The sequence below is a fragment of the Lagenorhynchus albirostris genome, chromosome 8 (genome assembly GCF_949774975.1).
Source record: "Lagenorhynchus albirostris chromosome 8, mLagAlb1.1, whole genome shotgun sequence".
In the NCBI taxonomy this organism is placed as follows: Eukaryota; Metazoa; Chordata; class Mammalia; order Artiodactyla; family Delphinidae; genus Lagenorhynchus; species Lagenorhynchus albirostris.
Window position 1 is genome coordinate 21,730,723 of NC_083102.1, and position 21,593 is coordinate 21,752,315.

The 21,593-nt window shown below is 37.3% G+C and overlaps 1 protein-coding gene across 5 annotated transcripts in view; it reads left to right on the forward strand.

Annotated features, from left to right (window-relative positions):
- COPG2 (COPI coat complex subunit gamma 2) overlaps nucleotides 1-21,593 on the forward strand; it is a 129,488-nt gene that overhangs the window by 63,684 nt on the left and 44,211 nt on the right. For all 5 annotated transcript variants that reach the window (XM_060156658.1, XM_060156663.1, XM_060156662.1 and 2 more), the window contains 3 exons: nucleotides 369-436; nucleotides 9,031-9,219; nucleotides 21,265-21,360. In XM_060156658.1, coding sequence (XP_060012641.1) covers nucleotides 369-436; nucleotides 9,031-9,219; nucleotides 21,265-21,360 — 353 coding nt within the window. The remainder of the gene's footprint in view (nucleotides 1-368; nucleotides 437-9,030; nucleotides 9,220-21,264; nucleotides 21,361-21,593) is intronic.

Consider the following 21,593-nt stretch of genomic DNA (forward strand, 5'->3'; position numbering starts at 1 on the left):
GATGATGTATTTTTCATGTGAATTTTTTTTTCTTTTTTTTTTTGCGGTACGCGGGCCTCTCACTGTTGTGGCCTCTCCCATTGCGGAGCACAGGCTCCGGACACGCATGCTCAGCGGCCATGGCTCACGGGCCCAGCCGCTCCGCGGCATGTGGAATCCTCCTGGACCGGGGCACGAACCCGCGTCCCCTGCATCGGCAGGTGGACTCTCAACCACTGCGCCACCAGGGAAGCCCCATGTGAATTTTTGATGCTGTCATCTAATTGCCTTATGCGTATTTTGAATGTGATTCTTCATGTACTGTATTTTCAGAAACATGCTATATGTTGAAATGAGCTATGTTCACAGTGACCTTTTTTCTTTCCTAGTTCTTCAGCTTTTCTGTAGTTCTCCTAAGCCAGCTTTGAGATATGCAGCTGTGAGGACCTTGAACAAGGTAGGTGTTCCTTTGCTAACTGTTGACTTGTATCAGTGTTCAATTGAGAAACAGTAAATACGAAGCATTTGGCTTTCTGTCCAAGGTTAGTAGATATGATTTATGGGCTTCACTTCTGTAGCACCTCACTTGTATTTGCAGCTTTAGATATGGCCATTTATACTATTATTCATGTGCTCAATAGCCACCTGTAGTTAGTGACTATCACATTAGACACTGCAGATACAGAATATTTCTATCATTGCAGGAAGTTCTCTTGGACAATGTTGGTCTATAGCAACACTATCCAATAGAAATACTATGTGAGTCACATATGCAATTTTAAATTTTAATTGTAACCACATTAAATTCTTTATGATGAGATTAATTTTAAACATATATTTTATTTACCCTAACATTTATAAAATTTATCAACATGATCAGTATAAAATTATTAGAGATATATTTTACCTTCTTTTTTTTCATACTAAGTCTTTGATATCTGGTGTATATTTTGTATTTACAGCATACCTCTGTTTGGAATAACCACATTTCAAAGGCTTAGTAGTCACATATGGTTATTGGCTACCATATTGGACAGCATAAATCTAGAAGATAGAGTGCAGAAACACAGAATGAATTAAATAACTATAAAAATTTTATTTATTTATGTTTTTAAATATTTATGTGGCTGTGCTGGGTCTCAGTTGCGGCAGGCAGGCTTCTTAGTTGTGTCTTACCAGCTCCTTAGTTGCGGCTCGCTGGCTTCCTAGTTGTGGCATGCGAACTCTTAGTTGTGGCATGCATGTGGGATCTAGTTCCCTGACCAGGGATCGAACCTAGACCCCCTGCATTGGGAGTGCGAAGTCCCAACCATTGTGCCACCAGGGAAGTCCCTAAAAATTTTAAATGCAAGTTTAATGTTGTAGAATAATGGTCTAGTATAATATGTGGTCGACTAAATTAATTGTATTAACAACTGGAGGAGAGAAATTTAGAGCAGCCATGGAAGGAGGCTTTATAGAACAATATGAATTGTATTTTGAAGAGTTGATATCGGTCCACATTCCATCATCTATAATCTTGGGACCAGATGTATCTCAGAAATCAGTATTTTGAGAATTTTAGAGAGGTAATATGGTGCCATCTCTTATATTAATACTAACCCCTTTGGGCCTAGAGCAGTTAGACACATTAGACATGTTAATATTTCTGCTTTATACGTATGACTATTCTCACTACATGGAATAAATTAAGACTTAGTTTTACATTAGTTTGGGTCATTTTTTGCTGTTGAGTGAATTCTGATGGCAATACTTTGCTGAGTTCTCAAAATTTTAGCATTATGGGTAAAGGATTCTATACCAGTATTGGATTAGGCAGAGAGGCAAGCATCATCAACAAAAGCAAAGAAGCAGGACAATGACAGGCATGTTTTATCATGTGAACAATCCAGTTTGGTTGCAGTTTCCTTGCTTAAATACAGAAGTGTTTTGTAAGTGGTAAGATATTACATTTAAGTGTCTTCGAGTAGTGTTTATCATTCTAGGTCCTACTCTCAGATATTCTAAAATCTAGTAGAATAGATAACCATGAACACATGTACTATAAGAACGAACAGGCCAACTGTAATAAAAGACAGAATATGATATTGTTATAAAGGTTATAGAAACCTAGGAAGATAAAGTGCTGTGCTATACTGTAACTAGCAGTTAATCACTTATCAAATGATAGATCGTATCTTATTTATTACAAACATTCATCTTGAAACAATTGCCTTTTAACGTATGTTGTCCAAAAAGCCATTTACCTTAATTAAAATTTTTGACCAGTCCCTCCCATCAAGCCTCTTAGATAGCCTCATCCACCAGAGGGCAGAGAGCAGAAGCAAGAAGAACTACAGTCCTGCAGCCTGTGGAAAAAAACCACATTCACAGAAAGATAGACAAGATGAAAAGGCAGAGGGCTATGTACCAGATGAAGGAACAAGATAAAACCCAAGAAAAACAACTAAATGAAGTGGAGATAGGCAACCTTCGAGAAAAAGAACTCAGAGTAATGATAGTGAAGATGATCCAGGACCTCGGAAAAACAATGGAGGCAAAGATGGAGAAGATGCAAGAAATGCTTAACAAAGACGTAGAAGAATTAAAGAACAAACAAACAGAGATGAACAATACAATAACTGAAATGAAAACTACACAAGGAGTCAATAACAGAATAACTGAGGCAGAAGAACGGATAAGTGACCTGGAAGACAGAATGGTGGAATTCACTGCTGCGAAACAGAATAAAGAAAAAAGAATGAAAAGAAATGAAGACAGCCTAAGAGACCTCTGGGACAACATTAAACGCAACAACATTCGCATTATAGGGGTCCCAGAAGGAGAAGAGAGAAAGGACCAGAGAAAATATTTGAAGAGATAATAGTTGAAAACTTTCCTAACATGGGAAAGGAAATAGCCACCCAAGTCCAGAAAGCACAGAGAGTCCCATATAGGATAAACCCAAGGAGAAACACGCTGAGACACATAGTAATCAAATTGGCAAAAATTACAGACAAAGAAAAATTACTGAAAGCAGCAAGGGAAAAATGACAAATAACATACAAGGGAACTCCCATAAGGTTAACAGCTGATTTCTCAGCAGAAACTCTACAAGCCAGAAGGGAGTGGCATGATATACTTAAAGTGATGAAAGGGAAGAACCTACAACCAAGATTACACTAACCGGCAAGGATCTCATTCAGATTCGATGGAGAAACTAAAACGTTTGCAGATAAGCAAAAGCTGAGAGAATTCAGCACCACCAAACCAGCTCTACAGCAAATGCTAAAGGAACTTCTCTAAGTGGGAAACAAAGGAGGAGAAAAGGACCTACAAAAACAAACCCAAAACAAGAAAATGGTCATAGGAACATACATGTCAATAATTACCATAAATGTGAATGGATTAAATGCTCCAACCAAAAGACACAGGCTTGCTGAATGGATACAGAAACAAGACCCATATATATGCTGTCTACAAGAGACCCACTTCAGACCTAGGGACACATACAAACTGAAAGTGAGGGGATGGAAAAAGATATTCCATACAAATGGAAATCAAAAGAAAGCTAGAGTAGCAATACTCAGATGAAATAGACTTTAAAATAAGAATGTTACAAGAGACAAGGAAGGACAAAACATAATAATCAAGGGATCAATCCAAGAAGAAGATATAACAATTATAAATATATATGCACCCAACATAGGAGCACCTCAATACATAAGGCAACTGCTAACAGCTATAAAAGAAGAAATCGACAGTAACACAATAATAGGGGGGGACTTTAACACCTCACTTACACCAATGGACAGATCATCCAAAATGAAAATAAATAAGGAAACATAAGCTTTAAGTGACACAATAGACCAGATAGATTTAATCGATATTTATAGGACATTCCATCCAAAAACAGCAAGATTACACTTCCTTCTCAAGTGCACACAGAACATTCTCCAGGATAGATCACATCTTGGGTCACAAATCAAGCCTCAGTAAATTTAAGAATATTGAAATCATATCAAGCATCTTTTCTGACCACAACGCTATGAGATTAGAAATGAACTATAGGGAAAAAATGTAAAAAACACAAACACACAGAGGCTAAACAATACGTTACTAAATAACCAAGAGATCACTGAAGAAATCAGAGGAAATCAAAAAATACCTAGAGACAGATGACAATGAAAACACGATGATCCAAAACCTATGGGATGCAGCAAAAGCTGTTCTAAGAGGGAAGTTTATAGCTACACAAGCCTACCTCAAGAAACAAGAAAAATCTCAAAAAAGCAATCTCACCTTACACCTAAAGGAACTAGAGAAAGAAGAATAAACAAAACCCAAAGTTCGCAGAAGGAAAGAAATCATAAAGATCAGAGCAGAAATAAATGAAGTAGAAACAAAACAGTAGCAAAGATCAATAAAACTAAAAGCTGGTTCTTTGAGAAGATAAACAAAATAGATAAACCATTAGCCAGACTCATCAAGAAAAAGAGCGAGAGGACTCAAATCAATAAAATTAGAAATGAAAAAGGAGAAGTTACAACAGACACCACAGAAATACAAAGCATCCTAAGAGACTACTACAAGCAACTCTATGCCAATGAAATGGACAACCTGGAAGAAATGGACAAATTCTTAGAAAGATATAACCTTCCAAGACTGAACCAGGAAGAAACAGAAAATATGAAAAGACCAATCACAAGTAATGAAATTGAAACTGTGATTAAAAATCTTCCAACATGACTTCCCTGGTGGCGCAGTGGTTGAAATCCACCTGCCGATGTAGGGGACACAGGTTTGTGCCCCAGTCCGGGAAGATCCCACGTGCCGCGGAGCAGCTGGGCCGTGAGCCATGGCCGCTGAGCCTGCATGTCCAGAGCCTGTGCTCTGCAACGGGAAAGGCCACAACAATGAGAGGCCCACCTACTGCAAAAAAAAAAAAAAAAAATCTTCCAAGAAACAAAAGTCCTGGACCAGATGGCTTCACAGGTGAATTCTATCAAACATTTAGAGAAGAGCTAACACCCATCCTTCTCAAACTCTTCCAAAAAATTGCAGAGGAGGGAACACTCCCAAACTCATTCTGGGAGGCCACCATCACCCTGATACCAAAATCAGACAAAGATACTACAAAAAAAGAAAACTACAGACCAATATCACTGATGAACATAGATGCAAAAATCCTCGACAAAATACTAGCAAACAGAATCCAACAACACATTAAAAGGATCATACACCATGATCAAGTGGGATTTATCCCAGGGATTCAAGGATTCTTCAATATACACAAATCAATCAATGTGATACACCATATTAACAAATTGAAGAATAAAAACCATATGATCATCTCAATAGATGCAGAAAAAGCTTTTGACAAAATTCAACACCCATTTATGATAAAAACTCTCCAGAAAGGGCATAGAGGGAACCTACCTCAATATAATAAAGGCCATATATGCCAAACCCACAGCAAACATCATTCTCAATGGTGAAACACTGAAAGCATTTCCTCTAAGATCAGGAATGAGACAAGGATGTCCAGTCTCACCACTATTATTCAACATAGCTTTGGAAGTCCTAGCCACGGCAATCAGAGAAGAAAAAGAAATAAAAGGAATACAAATTGGAAAAGAAGAAGTAAAACTGTCACTGTTTGCAGATGACATGATACTATACATAGAGAATCCTAAAAATGCCACCAGAAAACTACTAGAGCTAATCAATAAATTTGGTAAAGTTGCAAGATACAAAATTAATGCACAGAAATCTCTTGCATTCGTATACACTAATGATGAAAAATCTGAAAGAGAAATTAAGGAAACACTCCCACTTACCATTGCAACATAAAGAATAAAATACCTAGGAATAAACCTACCTAGGGAGACAGAAGACCTGTATGCAGAAAACTATAAGACACTGATGAAAGAAATTAAAGATGATACCAACAGATGGTGAGATATACCATGTTCTTGAATTGGAAGAATCAATATTGTGAAAATGACTATACTACCCAAACCAATCTACAGATTCAATGCAATCCCTATCAAATTACCAATGGCATTTTTTACGTAACTAGAACAAAGTAAACTTAAAATTTGTGGAGACACAAAAGACCCCGAATAGCCAAAGCAGTCTTGAGGGAAAACAACAGAGCTGGAGGAATCAGACTCCCTGACTTCAGACTATACTACGAAGCTACAGTAATCAAGACAGTATGGTACTGGCACAAGAAAAGAAACATAGATCAATGGAACAAGATAGAAAGCCCAGAGATAAACCCACACACCTATGGTCAACTAACCTATGACAAAGGAGGCAAAGATATACAATGGAGAAACGACAGTCACTTCAATAAGTGGTGCTGGGAAAACTGGACAGCTACATGTAAAAGAATGAAATTAGAACACTCCCTAACACCATACACAAAAATAAACACAAAATGGATTCACGGTCTTCCCTGGTGGTGCAGTGGTTGAGAGTCTGCCTGCCTCTGCAGGGGACATGGGTTCATGCCCCGGTCCGGGAGGATCTCACATGCCACAGAGCGGCTGGACCCGTTAGCCATGGCTGCTGAGCCTGCACATCCAGGGCCTGTGCTCCACAATGGGAGAGGCCACAACAGTGAGAGGCCCGTGTACCGCAAAAAAAAAAAAAAAAAAAATGGATTAGAGACCTAAATGTAAGACCGGACACTATAAAACTCTTTAGAGGAAAACATAGGAAGAACACTCTTTGACATAAATCATAGCAAGATCTTTTTTGATCCACGTCCTAGAGTAATGGAAATAAGCACAAAAGTAATCAAATGGGACCTAATGAAACTTGAAAGCTTATTGGACAGTAAAGGAAACCATAAAGAAGACGAAAAGACAACCCTCAGAATGGGAGAAAATATTCACAAACGAATCAATGGACAAAGGATTAATCTCCAAAATTTATAAACAGCTCATGCAGTTCAATATTAAAGAAACAAACAACCCAATCCAAAAATGGGCAGAAGGCCTAAATAGACCTTTCTCCAAAGGAGACATACACATGGCCAAGAAGCACATGAAAAGCTGCTCATCACTAATTATTAGAGAAATGCAAATCACCTCACACCAGTTCGAACGTGCATCATCAGAAAATATACAAACAGCAAATGCTGGAGAGGGTGTGGAGAAAAGGGAGCCCTCTTGCACTGTTGGTACGAATGTAAATTGATACAGACACTATGGAGAACAGTATGGAGGTTCCTTAAAAAACTAAAACTAGAATTACCATATGATCCAGCAATCCCACTACTGGGCATATACCCAGAGAAAACCATAATTCAAAAAGACACATGCACCCCAATGTTTATGGCAGCACTGTTTACAATAGCCAGGCATGGAAGCAACCTAAATGCCCATCTACAGAGGAATGGATAAAGAAGATGTACATATATACAATGGAATATTACTCAGCCATAAAAAGGAACAAAATTGAGTCATTTGTTGAGACATGGATGGATCTAGAGACTGTCTAGAGAGTGAAGTAAGTCAGAAAGAGAAAAACAAATATCGTATATTAACGCATATATGTGAAACCTAGAAAAATGGTACAGATGATCCGGTTTGCAGGGTAAAAGTTGAGACACAGATGTAGAGAACAAACATGGAAACCAAGGGGGGAGAACTGCGGTGGGGTGGGGATGGTGGTGTGCTGAATTGGGCGATTCGGATTGACATGTATACACTGATGTGTATAAAATTGATGACTAATAAGAACCTGCAGTATAAAAAAACAAAGAAACAAATAGAAAAACAAGTAATACTAAACTTTCTTTGGGTTATTTGTATGGAGATATGTTAATATAAATGTTTCAAACATTACATGAAATTTCTAAAAATCTTATGTTCTGGTATAATGTTATAAGTCATAATTCTAGTTATTACTTTAAAATGTGTATCTCAGAAATAACTAAATTTCCTTGTCAATTGCATTATTATGAACTTTCATCAAATCTTTAACCGTGGTCATTTTTTAAAAATTTATTTATTTATTTTTAGCTGTATTGTGTCTTCATTTCTGTGCGAGGGCTTTCTCTAGTTGTGGCAAGCGGGGGCCACTCTTCATTGCGGTACGTGGGCCTCTCACTATCGCGGCCTCTCTTGTTGCGGAGCACAGGCTCCAGACGCTCAGGATCAGTAGTTGTGGCTCACGGGCCTAGTTGCTCCGCGGCATGTGGGGTCTTCCCAGACCAGGGCTCGAACCCGTGTCCCCTGCATTAGCAGGCAGATTCTCAACCAGTGCGCCACCAGGGAAGCCCCAACCGTGGTCATTTTTAAGTCTTTTGTCATTTACAGACAGTGCTGGGTGTACTCTGATGCTTTCACAAACATGTTCCTATAAAAGAGTTTCACCTTCAAGGAATTCATGGAGAAGACTCTGACAAGTACAGGTTTCTGGTAACTGACTATACTGCTGAACTAAATGAATAAGCATTTTCAGAACTCTAATGGAAAACTTATGAATTCATAAAAGTGCTAACAAGATCAAGATAAAAAAAATTAATTACATGGGACTGAGTGAACTGAAGAGGATGATTATAATTTTTGTGACTTTCTGTTTGAATAATAAAAAAAAAATCCCACAAGGATTCAGAGGCAAAAAATATACAAATCAATTTTCACTGCAAAGTAAAGGAGCTGTTACAGTGGAGGATTACTGGACTGAATGTCAATATTATGACATAGTATGAGTGTGTTTCATGTTTGGTAATTGCAATCATTGTTGCTTTTGTTGTGGTCATCCATTTACAATGCTTGGTGTCAGTTTATTTATCTCTTGTAAAAAGAAAATACAGTGTGTGTGTGTGAGTTGTGAAAAAAAAAGGGAAACTTTTAAATTCCTGATTCTGGTTTTGCACAACTGTATAATTAACGGTGATGATCATATTATAAGGGGAGGCCCAAATAGAAGTTACAAATAAAGGAAATAAAATTCCATTTAAAAAAATTTTCTATTTTCGTCTTCTTTTATTTTTTAAAGTTCTGGTCTTTATCAGTAGCAATTTGCTGAATTTTTTCCATGCCCTTTGGCCAGGTGGCAATGAAGCACCCCTCTGCTGTTACTGCCTGCAATCTGGACTTAGAAAACTTGATCACAGACTCAAACAGAAGCATTGCTACACTGGCCATTACTACACTCCTCAAAACAGGAAGTGAGAGCAGCGTGGACAGGCTCATGAAGCAGATATCATCCTTTGTGTCTGAAATCTCAGATGAGTTCAAGGTAAGAGTTTAAATATGAGCATGTTTTCTCCCAGTCTCTGGCTTACCTATTTCATTTCTTTTTTTTTTTTAATTTCAATAAATTTTATTTGCTTTTTAAAAATATAAATCTTATTAAAAATAGAGATGTACATGACATATATATGAAGAATATAAATAAATCACCTAAAAAACAGCTACAAATTATCCACAATCTCAGTACCCCAGAACAACTTTATGATATTTGTTAAACATGATTCCAAATATAGCTCTGTATATGTGCAGTTGGGTAAATTAATAGCTAGATATATTCAGAAAAAAATTAAGAGAAATGTAATCATACTATGCATACTATTTTAAAATTAACAATATAAAAATATATTTTGAACTTTAAAAAGGAAAATAATTAAAACTGAAGTTAATTGTGAACTTCAAATAAGTATTTCTTTACGCAAGACAGTTTTTTCTTTTTTTATTTTAAACATTATATCAAGAAGGCACATTTTTTTTTAATACAGCAGGTTTTATTAGTCATCAGTTTTATACACACCAGTGTATACGTGTCAATCCCAATCGCCCAATTTATCACACCACCCCCCCACCCCCCCACGGCTTTCCCCCTTTGGTGTCCATACGTTTGTTCTCTAATTTCTACCCTGCAAACTGGTTCATCTGTACCATTTTTCTAGGTTCCACATATATGCGTTAATAAACGATATTTGTTTTTCTCTTTCTGACTTACTTCACTCTGTATGACACTCTCTAGATCCATCCACGGCTCAACAAATGACCCAATTTCGTTCCTTTTTATGGCTGAGTAATATTCCATTGTGTATATGTAACACATCTTCTTTATCCATTCCTCTGTAGATGGGCATTTAGGTTGATTCCATAACCTGGCTATTGTAAACAGTGCTGCGATGAACATTGGGGTGCATGTGTCTTTTTGAATTATGGTTTTCTCTGGGTATATGCCCAGTAGTGGGATTGCTGGATCATATGGTAATTCTAGTTTTAGTTTTTTAAGGAACCTCCATACTGTTCTCCATAGTGTCTGTATCAATTTACATTCCCACCAACAGTGCAAAAGGGCTCCCTTTTCTCCACACCCTCTCCAGCATTTGTTGTTTGTAGATTTTCTGATAATGTGCATTCTAACTGGTGTGAGGTGATACTTCATTGTAGTTTTGATTTGCATTTCTCTAATAATTAGTGATGAACAGCTTTTCATGCGCTTCTTGGCCATCTATATGTCTTTTTTGGAGAAAGGTCTATTTAGGTCTTCTGCCCATTTTGGATTGAGTGTTTGTTTTTTTAATATGAGCTGTTTATATATTTTGGAGATTAATCCTTTGTCCGTTGCTTCATTTGCAAATATTTTCTCCTATTCTGAGGGTTGTTTATTCATCTTGTTTATGGTTTCCTTTGCTGTGCAAAAGCTTTGAAGTTTCATTAGGTCCCATTTGTTTATTTTTGTTTTTATTTCCATTACTCTAGGAGGGAGATCCAAAAAGATCTTGCTGTGATTTATGTCAAAGAGTGTTCTTCCTATGTTTTCCTCTAAAGAGTTTTATAGTGTCCGGTCTTACATTTAGGTCTCGAATCCATTTTGAGTTTATTTTTGTGTATGGTGTTAGGGAGTGTTCTAATTTCATTCTTTTACATGTAGCTGTCCAGTTTCCCCAGCACCACTTATTGAAGAGACTGTCTTTTCTCCATTGTATATCCTTGCCTCCTTTGTCATAGGTTAGTTGACCATAGGTGCATGGGTTTATCTCTGGGCTTTCTGTCTTGTTCCATTGATCTATGTTTCTTTTCTTGTGCCAGTACCATGTTGTCTTGATTACTGTAGCTTTGTAGTATAGTCTGAAGTCAGGGAGTTCGATTCCTCCAGCTCCGTTTTTTCCCCTCAAGACTGCTTTGGCTATTCGGGGTCTTTGTGTCTCCATACAAATTTTAAGATTACTTTGTTCTAGTTACGTAAAAAATGCCATTGGTAATTTGATAGGGATTGCATTGAATCTGTAGATTGGTTTGGGTAGTATAGTCATTTTCACAATATTGATTCTTCCAATTCAAGAACATGGTATATCTCACCATCTGTTGGTATCATCTTTAATTTCTTTCATCAGTGTCTTATAGTTTTCTGCATACAGGTCTTCTGTCTCCCTAGGTAGGTTTATTCCTAGATATTTTATTCTTTATGTTGCAATGGTAAGTGGGAGTGTTTCCTTAATTTCTCTTTCAGATTTTTCATCATTAGTGTATACGAATGCAAGAGATTTCTGTGCATTAATTTTGTATCTTGCAACTTTACCAAATTTATTGATTAGCTCTAGTAGTTTTCTGGTGGCATTTTTAGGATTCTCTATGTATAGTATCATGTCATCTGCAAACAGTGACAGTTTTACTTCTTCTTTTCCAATTTGTATTCCTTTTATTTCTTTTTCTTCTCTGATTGCCGTGGCTAGGACTTCCAAAGCTATGTTGAATAATAGTGGTGAGACTGGACATCCTTGTCTCATTCCTGATCTTAGAGGAAATGCTTTCAGTGTTTCACCATTGAGAATGATGTTTGCTGTGGGTTTGGCATATATGGCCTTTATTATATTGAGGTAGGTTCCCTCTATGCCCTTTCTGGAGAGTTTTTATCATAAATGGGTGTTGAATTTTGTCAAAAGCTTTTTCTGCATCTATTGAGATGATCATATGGTTTTTATTCTTCAATTTGTTAATATGGTGTATCACATTGATTGATTTGTGTATATTGAAGAATCCTTGAATCCCTGGGATAAATCCCACTTGATCATGGTGTATGATCCTTTTAATGTGTTGTTGGATTCTGTTTGCTAGTATTTTGTCGAGGATTTTTGCATCTATGTTCATCAGTGATATTGGTCTGTAGTTTTCTTTTTTTGTAGTATCTTTGTCTGGTTTTGGTATCAGGGTGATGGTGGCCTCCCAGAATGAGTTTGGGAGTGTTCCTTCCTCCGCAGTTTTTTGGAAGAGTAAGACTTTGAGAAGGATGGGTGTTAGCTCTTCTCTAAATGTTTGATAGAATTCACCTGTGAAGCCATCTGGTCCAGGACTTTTGTTTGTTGGAAGATTTTTAATCACAGTTTCAATTTCATTACTTGTGATTGGTCTTTTCATATTTTCTGTTTCTTTCTGGTTCAGTCTTGGAAGGTTATATCTTTCTAAGAATTTGTCCATTTCTTCCAGGTTGTCCATTTCATTGGCATAGAGTTGCTTGTAGTAGTCTCTTAGGATGCTTTGTATTTCTGTGGTGTCTGTTGTAACTTCTCCTTTTTCATTTCTAATTTTATTGATTTGAGTCCTCTCGCTCTTTTTCTTGATGAGTCTGGCTAATGGTTTATCTATTTTGTTTATCTTCTCAAAGAACCAGCTTTTAGTTTTATTGATCTTTGCTACTGTTTTCTTTGTTTCTACTTCATTTATTTCTGCTCTGATCTTTATGATTTCTTTCCTTCTGCGAACTTTGGGTTTTGTTTATTCTTCTTTCTCTAGTTCCTTTAGGTGTAAGGTGAGATTGCATTTTTGAGATTTTTCTTATTTCTTGAGGTAGGCTTGTGTAGCTATAAACTTCCCTCTTAGAACTGCTTTTGCTGCATCCCATAGGTTTTGGATCATCGTGTTTTCATTGTCATTTGTCTCTAGGTATTTTTTGATTTCCTCTGATTTCTTCAGTGATCTCTTGGTTATTTAGTAATGTATTGTTTAGCCTCTGTGTGTTTGTGTTTTTTACATTTTTTCCCTATAGTTCATTTCTAATCTCATAGCGTTGTGGTCAGAAAAGATGCTTGATATGATTTCAATATTCTTAAATTTACTGAGGCTTGATTTGTGACCCAGGATGTGATCTATCCTGGGGAATGTTCGTGCACAGTTGAGAAGAAAGTGTAATCTGCTGTTTTTGGATGGAATGTCCTATAAATATCAATTAAATCTATCTGGTCTGTTGTGTCACTTAAAGCTTGTTTCCTTATTTATTTTCATTTTGGATGATCTGTCCATTGGTGTAAGTGAGGTGTTAAAGTCCCCCCCTATTATTGTGTTACTGTCAATTTCCTCTTTTATAGCTGTTAGCAGTTGCCTTATGTATTGAGGTGCTCCTATGTTGGGTGCATATATAATTGTTATATCTTCTTCTTGGATTGATCCCTTGATCATTATGTTGTTTCCTTCCTTGTCTCTTGTAACATTCTTAAAGTCTTTTATCTGATAAGTGTATTGCTACTCCAGCTTTCTTTTGATTTCCATTTGCATGGAATATCTTTTTCCATCCCCTCACTTTCAATCTGTATGTGTCCCTAGGTCTGAAGTGGTCTCTTGTAGACAGCATATATATGGGTCTTGTTTCTGTATCCATTCAGCAAGCCTGTGTCTTTTGGTTGGAGCATTTAATCCATTCACATTTAAGGTAATTATTGATATGTATGTTCCTATGACCATTTTCTTAATTGTTTTGGGTTTGTTTTTGTAGGTCCTTTTCTCCTCTTTTGTTTCCCACTTAGTGAAGTTCCTTTAGCATTTGTTGTAGAGCTGGTTTGGTGGTGCTGAATTCTCTCAGCTTTTGCTTATCTGTAAACGTTTTAATTTCTCCACGGAATCTGAATGAGACCCTTGCCGGGTAGAGTAATCTTGGTTGTAGGTTCTTCCCTTTCATCACTTTAAGTATATCATGCCACTCCCTTCTGGCTTGTAGAGTTTCTGCTGAGAAATCAGCTGTTAACCTTATGGGAGTTCCCTTGTATGTTATTTGTCATTTTTCCCCTGCTGCTTTCAGTAATTTTTCTTTGTCTGTAATTTTTGCCAATTTGATTACTATGTGTCTCGGCATGTTTCTCTTTGGGTTTATCCTGCCTGGGACTCTCTGTGCTTCCTGGACTTGGGTGGCTATTTCCTTTCCCTTGTTAGGGAAGTTTTCAACTATTATCTCTTCAAATATTTTCTCTGGTCCTTTCTCTCTTCTCCTTCTGGGACCCCTATAATGCGAATGTTGTTGCGTTTAATGTTGTCCCAGAGGTCTCTTAGGCTGTCTTCATTTCTTTTCATTCTTTTTACTTTATTCTGTTTCGCAGCAGTGAATTCCACCATTCTGTCTTCCAGGTCACTTATCCGTTCTTCTGCCTCAGTTATTCTGTTATTGACTCCTTGTGTAGTTTTCATTTCAGTTATTGTATTGTTCATCTCTGTTTGTTTGTTCTTTAATTCTTCTACGTCTTTGTTAAACATTTCTTGCATCTTCTCCATCTTTGCCTCCATTGTTTTTCCGAGGACCTGGATCATCTTCACTATCATTATTCTGAATTCTTTTTCTGGAAGGTTGCCTATCTCCACTTCATTTAGTTGTTTTTCTTGGGTTTTATCTTGTTCCTTCATCTGGTACATAGCGCTCTGCCTTTTCATCTTGTCTATCTTTCTGTGAATGTGGTTTTTGTTCCACAGGCTGCAGGATTGTAGTTCTTCTTGCTTCTGCTGTCTGCCCTGTGGTAGATGAGGCTGTCTAAGAGGCTTGTGCTAGTTTCCTGATGGGAGGGACTGGTGGTGGGGAGAGCTGACTGTTTCTCTGTTGGGCAGAGCTCAGTAAAACTTTCATCCTCTTGACTGTTGATGGGTGGGGCTGGGTTCCCTCCCTGTTGTTTGTTTTGCCTGAAGCCACCCAACACTGGAGCCTACCTGGGCTCTTTGGTGGGGCTAATGACAGACTCTGGGAGGGCTCACGCCAAGGAGTACTTCCAGAACTTCAGCTGCCAGGGTCCTTGTCCCCATGGTGATCTACAGCACCCCCCTCCTCTGCAGGAGACCCTACAACACTAGCAGGCAGGTCTGGTTCAGTCTCCCCTGGGGTCACTGCTCCTTCCCCTGGGTCCCGATGCACACACTACTTTGTGTGTGCCCTCCAAGAGTGGAGTCTCTGTTTCCCCCAGTCCTGTCAAAGTCCTGCAGTCAAATTCCACTAGCTTTCAAAGTCTGATTCTCTAGGAATTCCTCGTCCCGTTGCCGGACCCCCAGGTTGGGAAGCCTGACATGGGGCTCAGAACCTTCACTTCAGTTGGTGGACTTCTGTGGTTTAAGTGTTCTCCAGTCTGTGAGTCACCCACCCAGCAGTTACGGGATTTGATTTTACTGTGATTGCGCCCCTCCTACCATCTCATTGTGGCTTCTCCTTTGTCTTTGGATGTGGGTTATCTTGGTGAGTTCCAGTGTCTTCCTGTCAGTGATTGTCCAGCAGCTAGTTGTGATTCTGGTGTTCTCACAAGAGGCAGTAAGAGCATGTCCTTCTACTCCGCCATCTTGTTTCAGTTCCCTATTTCATTTCTTAACAGTGTCTTTTGATGAGCAGAAGTTTTAAATTTTTATGAAGCCTTATTTATTAATTTTTTTCCTTCACAGTTATTGCTTCCTGTGTCCTAAAAATCTTTTGTCTATTTCCAAGTCTTAAAGATATTTTCCTATGTTTTATTGTAAATGTTTTACAGTTTTAGCTTTTACATTTTGTTCTATGATCCAACTTGAATTAATATTTGTGTGTGATAAGTTCAGTTTTTTTCCATACTGATTTCCACTCATTCTAGCATAATTTGTTTAAAACACTTCTCTTTCCCCATTGGTGTGCCTTGGCATCTTTGTCTAAAAAGCAGATAACCATATAATTGTAGGTATATTTCTGGGATCCATATCACATTCTATCAAACTATTTGTCAATCCTATGCCAGTACCTCACTGTATCGATTAATGTAGCTTTATGGTACCTCTTAAATGTGTGGTCTTCCAACTTTGTCCTTCTTTTTTTTAATATTCTAGTTCCTATTTCCATATACAATTTAGAACCAGCTTATAATTTCTGTAAAACAAAGCCTTCTAGGATTGTGATGGGGGTTGTGTTGAATCTATAATCAATTTGAGGAGAATTGATAGCTTAATATTATTTATTCTTCCAGTTTATGAATATGGTGTACCTCTCCCTTTATTTAGGTTTTCTTTGTTTTCCCTGAGCAGTGTTTTATAGCATTTATTCTAGAGGTCTTGCACGTCTTTTGTTAAATTTATGTATAAATATTTTATGCTTTTTAAATTCCATTTTATTAACATTTCTATCTCATTGTTTGCTACTAGTATATTAAAAATACTTTTCTGGGGCTTCCCTGGTGGCGCAGTGGTTGAGAGTCCACCTGCCCATGCAGGGGGACACAGGTTCATGCCCCGGTCCGGGAAGATCCCACATGCTGCAGAGCGGCTAGGCCCATGAGCCATGGCTGCTGAGCCTGCGCGTCCGGAGCCTGTGCTCCGCAATGGGAGAGGCCACAACAGTGAGAGGCCCGCATACCCCAAAAAAAAAAAAAAAAAAATGCTTTTTTGTTTTTTAACTCTCCCATAATTCAGTATCCTTGCTGAGTCCCCTTATTGGTTCTAGTAGTTGTTATATGCATTCCTTAGGATTGTCCATATAAATAGTCATGTTATCTATGAATGGAGACATTTTTACTTCATTTCCAATCCAAATACCTTTCCTTTCTTTTTCTTGCCTTATTAAAATGACTGGGACTTCCAATACAGTGTTGAAGAGAACTGGTGAGAATGTGTCAGAGATAATCAAAATAGCAATAAATTTCAGTTAGAAGAATTAAAGTAAAAAGATATTATTCCTTCATTTTTATTTAATTCTCAGTCAAGAGGTATAGCTGACTCTATTTACTCTCTTCTTGTATTTATCTACTTTTAAAAAACAAATGTAGCCTGTATATTCAAGTAGACATTTTAAATCTTTGGGAAACCTTGGGAGGTTATGAAGGTCATTTTGTAATATAGTTTATTGAATGAATCTCCTATGCTTGGATGTTTAGATAGTCTGCAGTACTTTGTGATTACAAATAATGCTGCAGTGGATAACTTTCTGCATGTGTTTTCTTGAAATTTTGGAGGTGTGTCCTCAGGGTAAATTCCTAGAAGTTCATATACTAGATTGAAAGGTAAATAAATACGTAGTTTTGTAGAGAATGTTAAATTCTACCAGGAGTGCGAAAGAGTGACAGTTTCCCCATAGCCTTACCAATAGAGTACATATATTGTATTTTGAAGTTTTTCCAATCAGTTGGGTGAGAAAGGATGTCTCAGTGTAGTTTTAATTTGAATTTGTTTTATGATGAGGGAAGGTAAACATTTTTGCATATTTTTAAAGATCATTTAATATCTCTTTTTTAATATTGTCTGCTCACGTCTTTTTCCCATTTTCTATAAGATTTTTGGTCTTTTGTTTCCTCAGTTAAAGTTTTTTGTATATTAGGGATATTTATTCTTCATCTGTGAAATGTGTTATATTTTCTCCCAGTTTGTCATTTGTCTTTTGACTTTCCTTATGATGTCTTTTGTCATGCACAAGTTTTTAATTTTTATGTAGTCAAATTTGTTGATCTTTTTTTTTAACATCTTTATTGGAGTATAATTGCTTTACAACGTTGTGTTAGTTTCTGCTTTATAACAAAGTGAATCAGCTATATATATACATATATCCCCATATCTCTTCCCTCTTGTGTCTCCCTCCTTATCCCACCCCTCTAGGTGGTCACAAAGCACCAAGTTGATCTCCCTGTGCTATGTGGCTGCTTCCCACTAGGTATCGGTTTTACATTTAGTAGTGTATATATGTCCATGCCACTCTCTCACTTTGTCCCAGCTTACCCTTCCCCCTCCCTGTGTCCTCAAGTCCATTCTCTAGTAGGTCTGCATCTTTTCCTGTCCTGCCCCTAGGTTCTTCATGACCACTTTTCTTTTTTAGATTCCATATATATGTGTTAGCATACAGTATTTATTTTTCTCTTTCTGACTTACTTCACTCTGTATGACAGACTCTAGGTCCATCCACCTCACTACAAATAACTCAATTTCGTTTCTTTTTATGGCTGAGTAATATTCCATTGTATATATGTGCCACATCTTCTTTTGTTGATCTTTTCTTTTATTACATTGGGCCTTTGAGTAATAGTTAGAAAGCCTTTCCCTTCAGACTATAGAATCTGAATGGGTGTAAGAATTCACCCACGTTTTCTTCTAGTATATGTATATTTTCATGTTTTACATGTAAATCTCTGATCCATTGGATTTTATTATTGTATGTAAAATGAGAAGTGGATCTAATCTTATCCTTTTCCAATGACTATCCAGTTGCCCCCCCAAATTTTATTTAAAGGTCTGTCTTTGTCCAGTATTTGAGATATTACCTTTATCATATGCTAAAGTTCCATATGTACTTGGGTCTATTTGGGGGCTTTCTATTCTGTTCTTTTGTTCTCTTTACCTATTCATGCATCAGTACTACACACTATTTTAAATATAGAAGCTTTGTAAGGATGTTTGAATATCTGTTAGTCTCCTCTCATAGCTCTTTATTTTCATTGTTTCCCTAGCTGTTCTTACATGTTTATATTTCCTTATGAATTTTAGTATTAACTTGTCTAGCTTCATTTAAAAAAAATCTCGGGACTTCAGTCCAGTAACTTAACTACTGCAGTCCAGTAGTTAAGACTCTGTGCTTCTACTGTAGTGGGCGCGGGTTTGATCCCTGGTCGGGGAACTAAGATCCCACATGCTGCATGGTGCGGCAAAAAACCACAAAATGAACAAACAAAAAAAACTCATTGGCATTTTTATTGGGATCACGTTAAATTTATAAGTTTTCTTAGGGGAGAACAAATATCTTAATGATGTTGAGATATCCTAATGAAGAAAAGGGATATTTCTTAATTTGTTCAAGTCTACTTTTGTGCCTTTCATGAATATTTTATAGTACTTTTTATATTAGATTTGAATGTTTTAAAAATTCTTTTATGTACTTTATTGTTGCTGTTATAAATCTTTTTTTACTCATTGTGTTTTCTAACTAGTTATTATTTGTGTATATGAATAGTATTACCTTTGCATTTTAACTTTACAGCCTGCTACCTTGCTGAATTATTTTATTGAGTTAGTTTTATCATAAATTCTCTAGGGTTTCCATGATATACTGTTATATCATCTGTAAATAAAGATAGTTTTGTCTTTTAGTTTCTAATTCTTATTCCTCTAATTGTTTTCTCCGATCTAATTGCATTGGCTAATAGTGCTGGAATAATGGCAAATAACAGTTGAGACAGTAGCATCCTTGTTTTGTTTCTGACCTTAAAGTAAATGACTCTTGGGGTTCCCTATTAAGTAATATGCTGGCAGTATGATTGAGGGGTGTGTGTGTGTGTGTGTGTGTAAAATGGAAGTGCCTGTCCATTCCTGTTTTATTTTTTTAAGAATTTTTATTAGGAATGACTGTTGGATTTTATCAAAGGTTTTTCAGCATCTATGGATATAGTCATGATTTTTCTCTTCAGACTCATTAATATTGATGAATGATATTCATTTTGTAATGTTGAATCATTCTTGCATTCTTAGTATAAATTCCATTTCATCATGGCATATTCTTTTCTTACTGTAGTGTTGGAGTCTGTTAGCTAATGTATCACTTAGAATTTTTGCATCAATGTTCATAAATGATTTCCATCTGTAATTTTTCTTTTTGTATGTATACCATCTTTATTAGGTTTATATATCAATGCTTCATAAAAGATTGTGGATGTTTTCTTTCATTTTCTATGCTCTGAAACAACATATATAGATTTGGGACTATCTGGTTGGCAGACAGTTCTCCAGTCTTCCATAAATTTCTTGCATTTCTGCACACCCTGCAAATTAGGCACTAACTGCCCTTTGTTTCCTACTGTACCAGTTTTGTCCCCTTTGTGTAGTGCAAGATCTCTTCCAGTCTCAAAAGATACAGCATCTCCCTAAAAGTAGTAAATGGCCAGTTTCCATACAGCCCTAGAAGATACAGCTAGTCCTGCCTCTAGAGCAAAAAGCAAACATGCTTATTGCCTAGTATAATAAAGGTAATGTTTCCCTTCTGAATAGAGGACTGGCATGCTTACTGCCCACTGTAAAATATTCAAGTTCCATATCTCAAAATCTCCTGTAATGCAGCCTACTGTGGGCTCAAGTATTATCTGGCCCTTTTTGCATTGTCCTATGGTAACTGGGGCTTAGGAAACTGACCCCCAAATGCTGATATCCTGGCTACTGCTTCTGCTGTCATTAAATAACTGTCTTTCATCTCTGATCCAGGATTCTTGTGTATTCTTCTAGCATCCATGAAATTGTAGCAGTCTAACCTGTTAGCTTGCAAGTAGGGTAAAATTTCACACTCTTTTTACTTCTTGACACTGGTCTTTAAAGTTGTAAAAATTTCCTAGAAACCATTTTGTGAAATAGTTCTTTGGTAACTTTCTCTATTTCTTCTATGGAAATGAGTCCTTAAGCTTTTTATCTTTACTGTTCACTTTAAAATTTGTATGTGAAAATTTTAAATGTGTAAAATTTTAAAATATGCTCAAAGCTCATTTGCTTGGAGCAAAGGGGTGGGGTCTTTTTTTTTAATTAATTAATTTTATTTATTTATTTTTGGCTGCACCGGGTCTTCATTGCTTGCTCGCGGGCTTTCTCTAGTTGCAGCAAGCAGGGGCTACTCTTCGTTGTGGTGTGCAGGCCTCTCATTGCAGTGGCCTCTCTTGTTGCGGAGCACGGGCTTTAGGCACGTGGGCTTCCGTAGTTGTGGCACGTGGGCTCAGTAGTTGTGGCTCGCGGGCTCCAGAGCGCAGGATCAGCAGCTGTGGTGCACAGGCCCAGCTGCTCCGCGGCATGTGGGATCTTCCTGGACCAGGGCTCGAACCCACGTCCCCTGCATTGGCAGGTGGGCTCTCAATCACTGCGCCACCAGGGAAGCCCTGGGGTCTCTTGAATACACTTCATTTTTACATTGCTTTTTATTTTCCTCTGAGGTCTCTTTTGCTTATCTTTCATGAAGAACCATTATTGTTATTTTAGTTAACTATAGTGCTTTCTTAGCTTACAGTACATAAGTAGCTAAAGTTATAAAGATGAACGTCCTTTCTGTGTTTTCCTCTAGGTGGTAGTTGTACAGTCATTATAAAGGTGCATGTCCTTTTTGTCTGTTTTTCTACAGGTGGTGGTTGTACAGGCAATTAGTGCTCTCTGTCAGAAATACCCTCGAAAGCACAGCGTCATGATGACTTTCCTCTCCAACATGCTCCGAGATGACGTAGGTGCACTACTTTTTAATCATGTGAAGTTGCTCTCTTAAATTCTTATGCCGTAGTATTTAAAGCAGCTTTCTTTATCATCTCAGTATGCATCTCAAATAGTGTGCCTAATTCTGTTTTCTGTCTTATTACTAGACATGCTATATTGCTTTGGCTTTCCCACTTGGAGGAAAAAAACACTTTTGTTTTTTTCATAAGGGAAGGGAAATGAAATCTGAATGTTATAGCATGA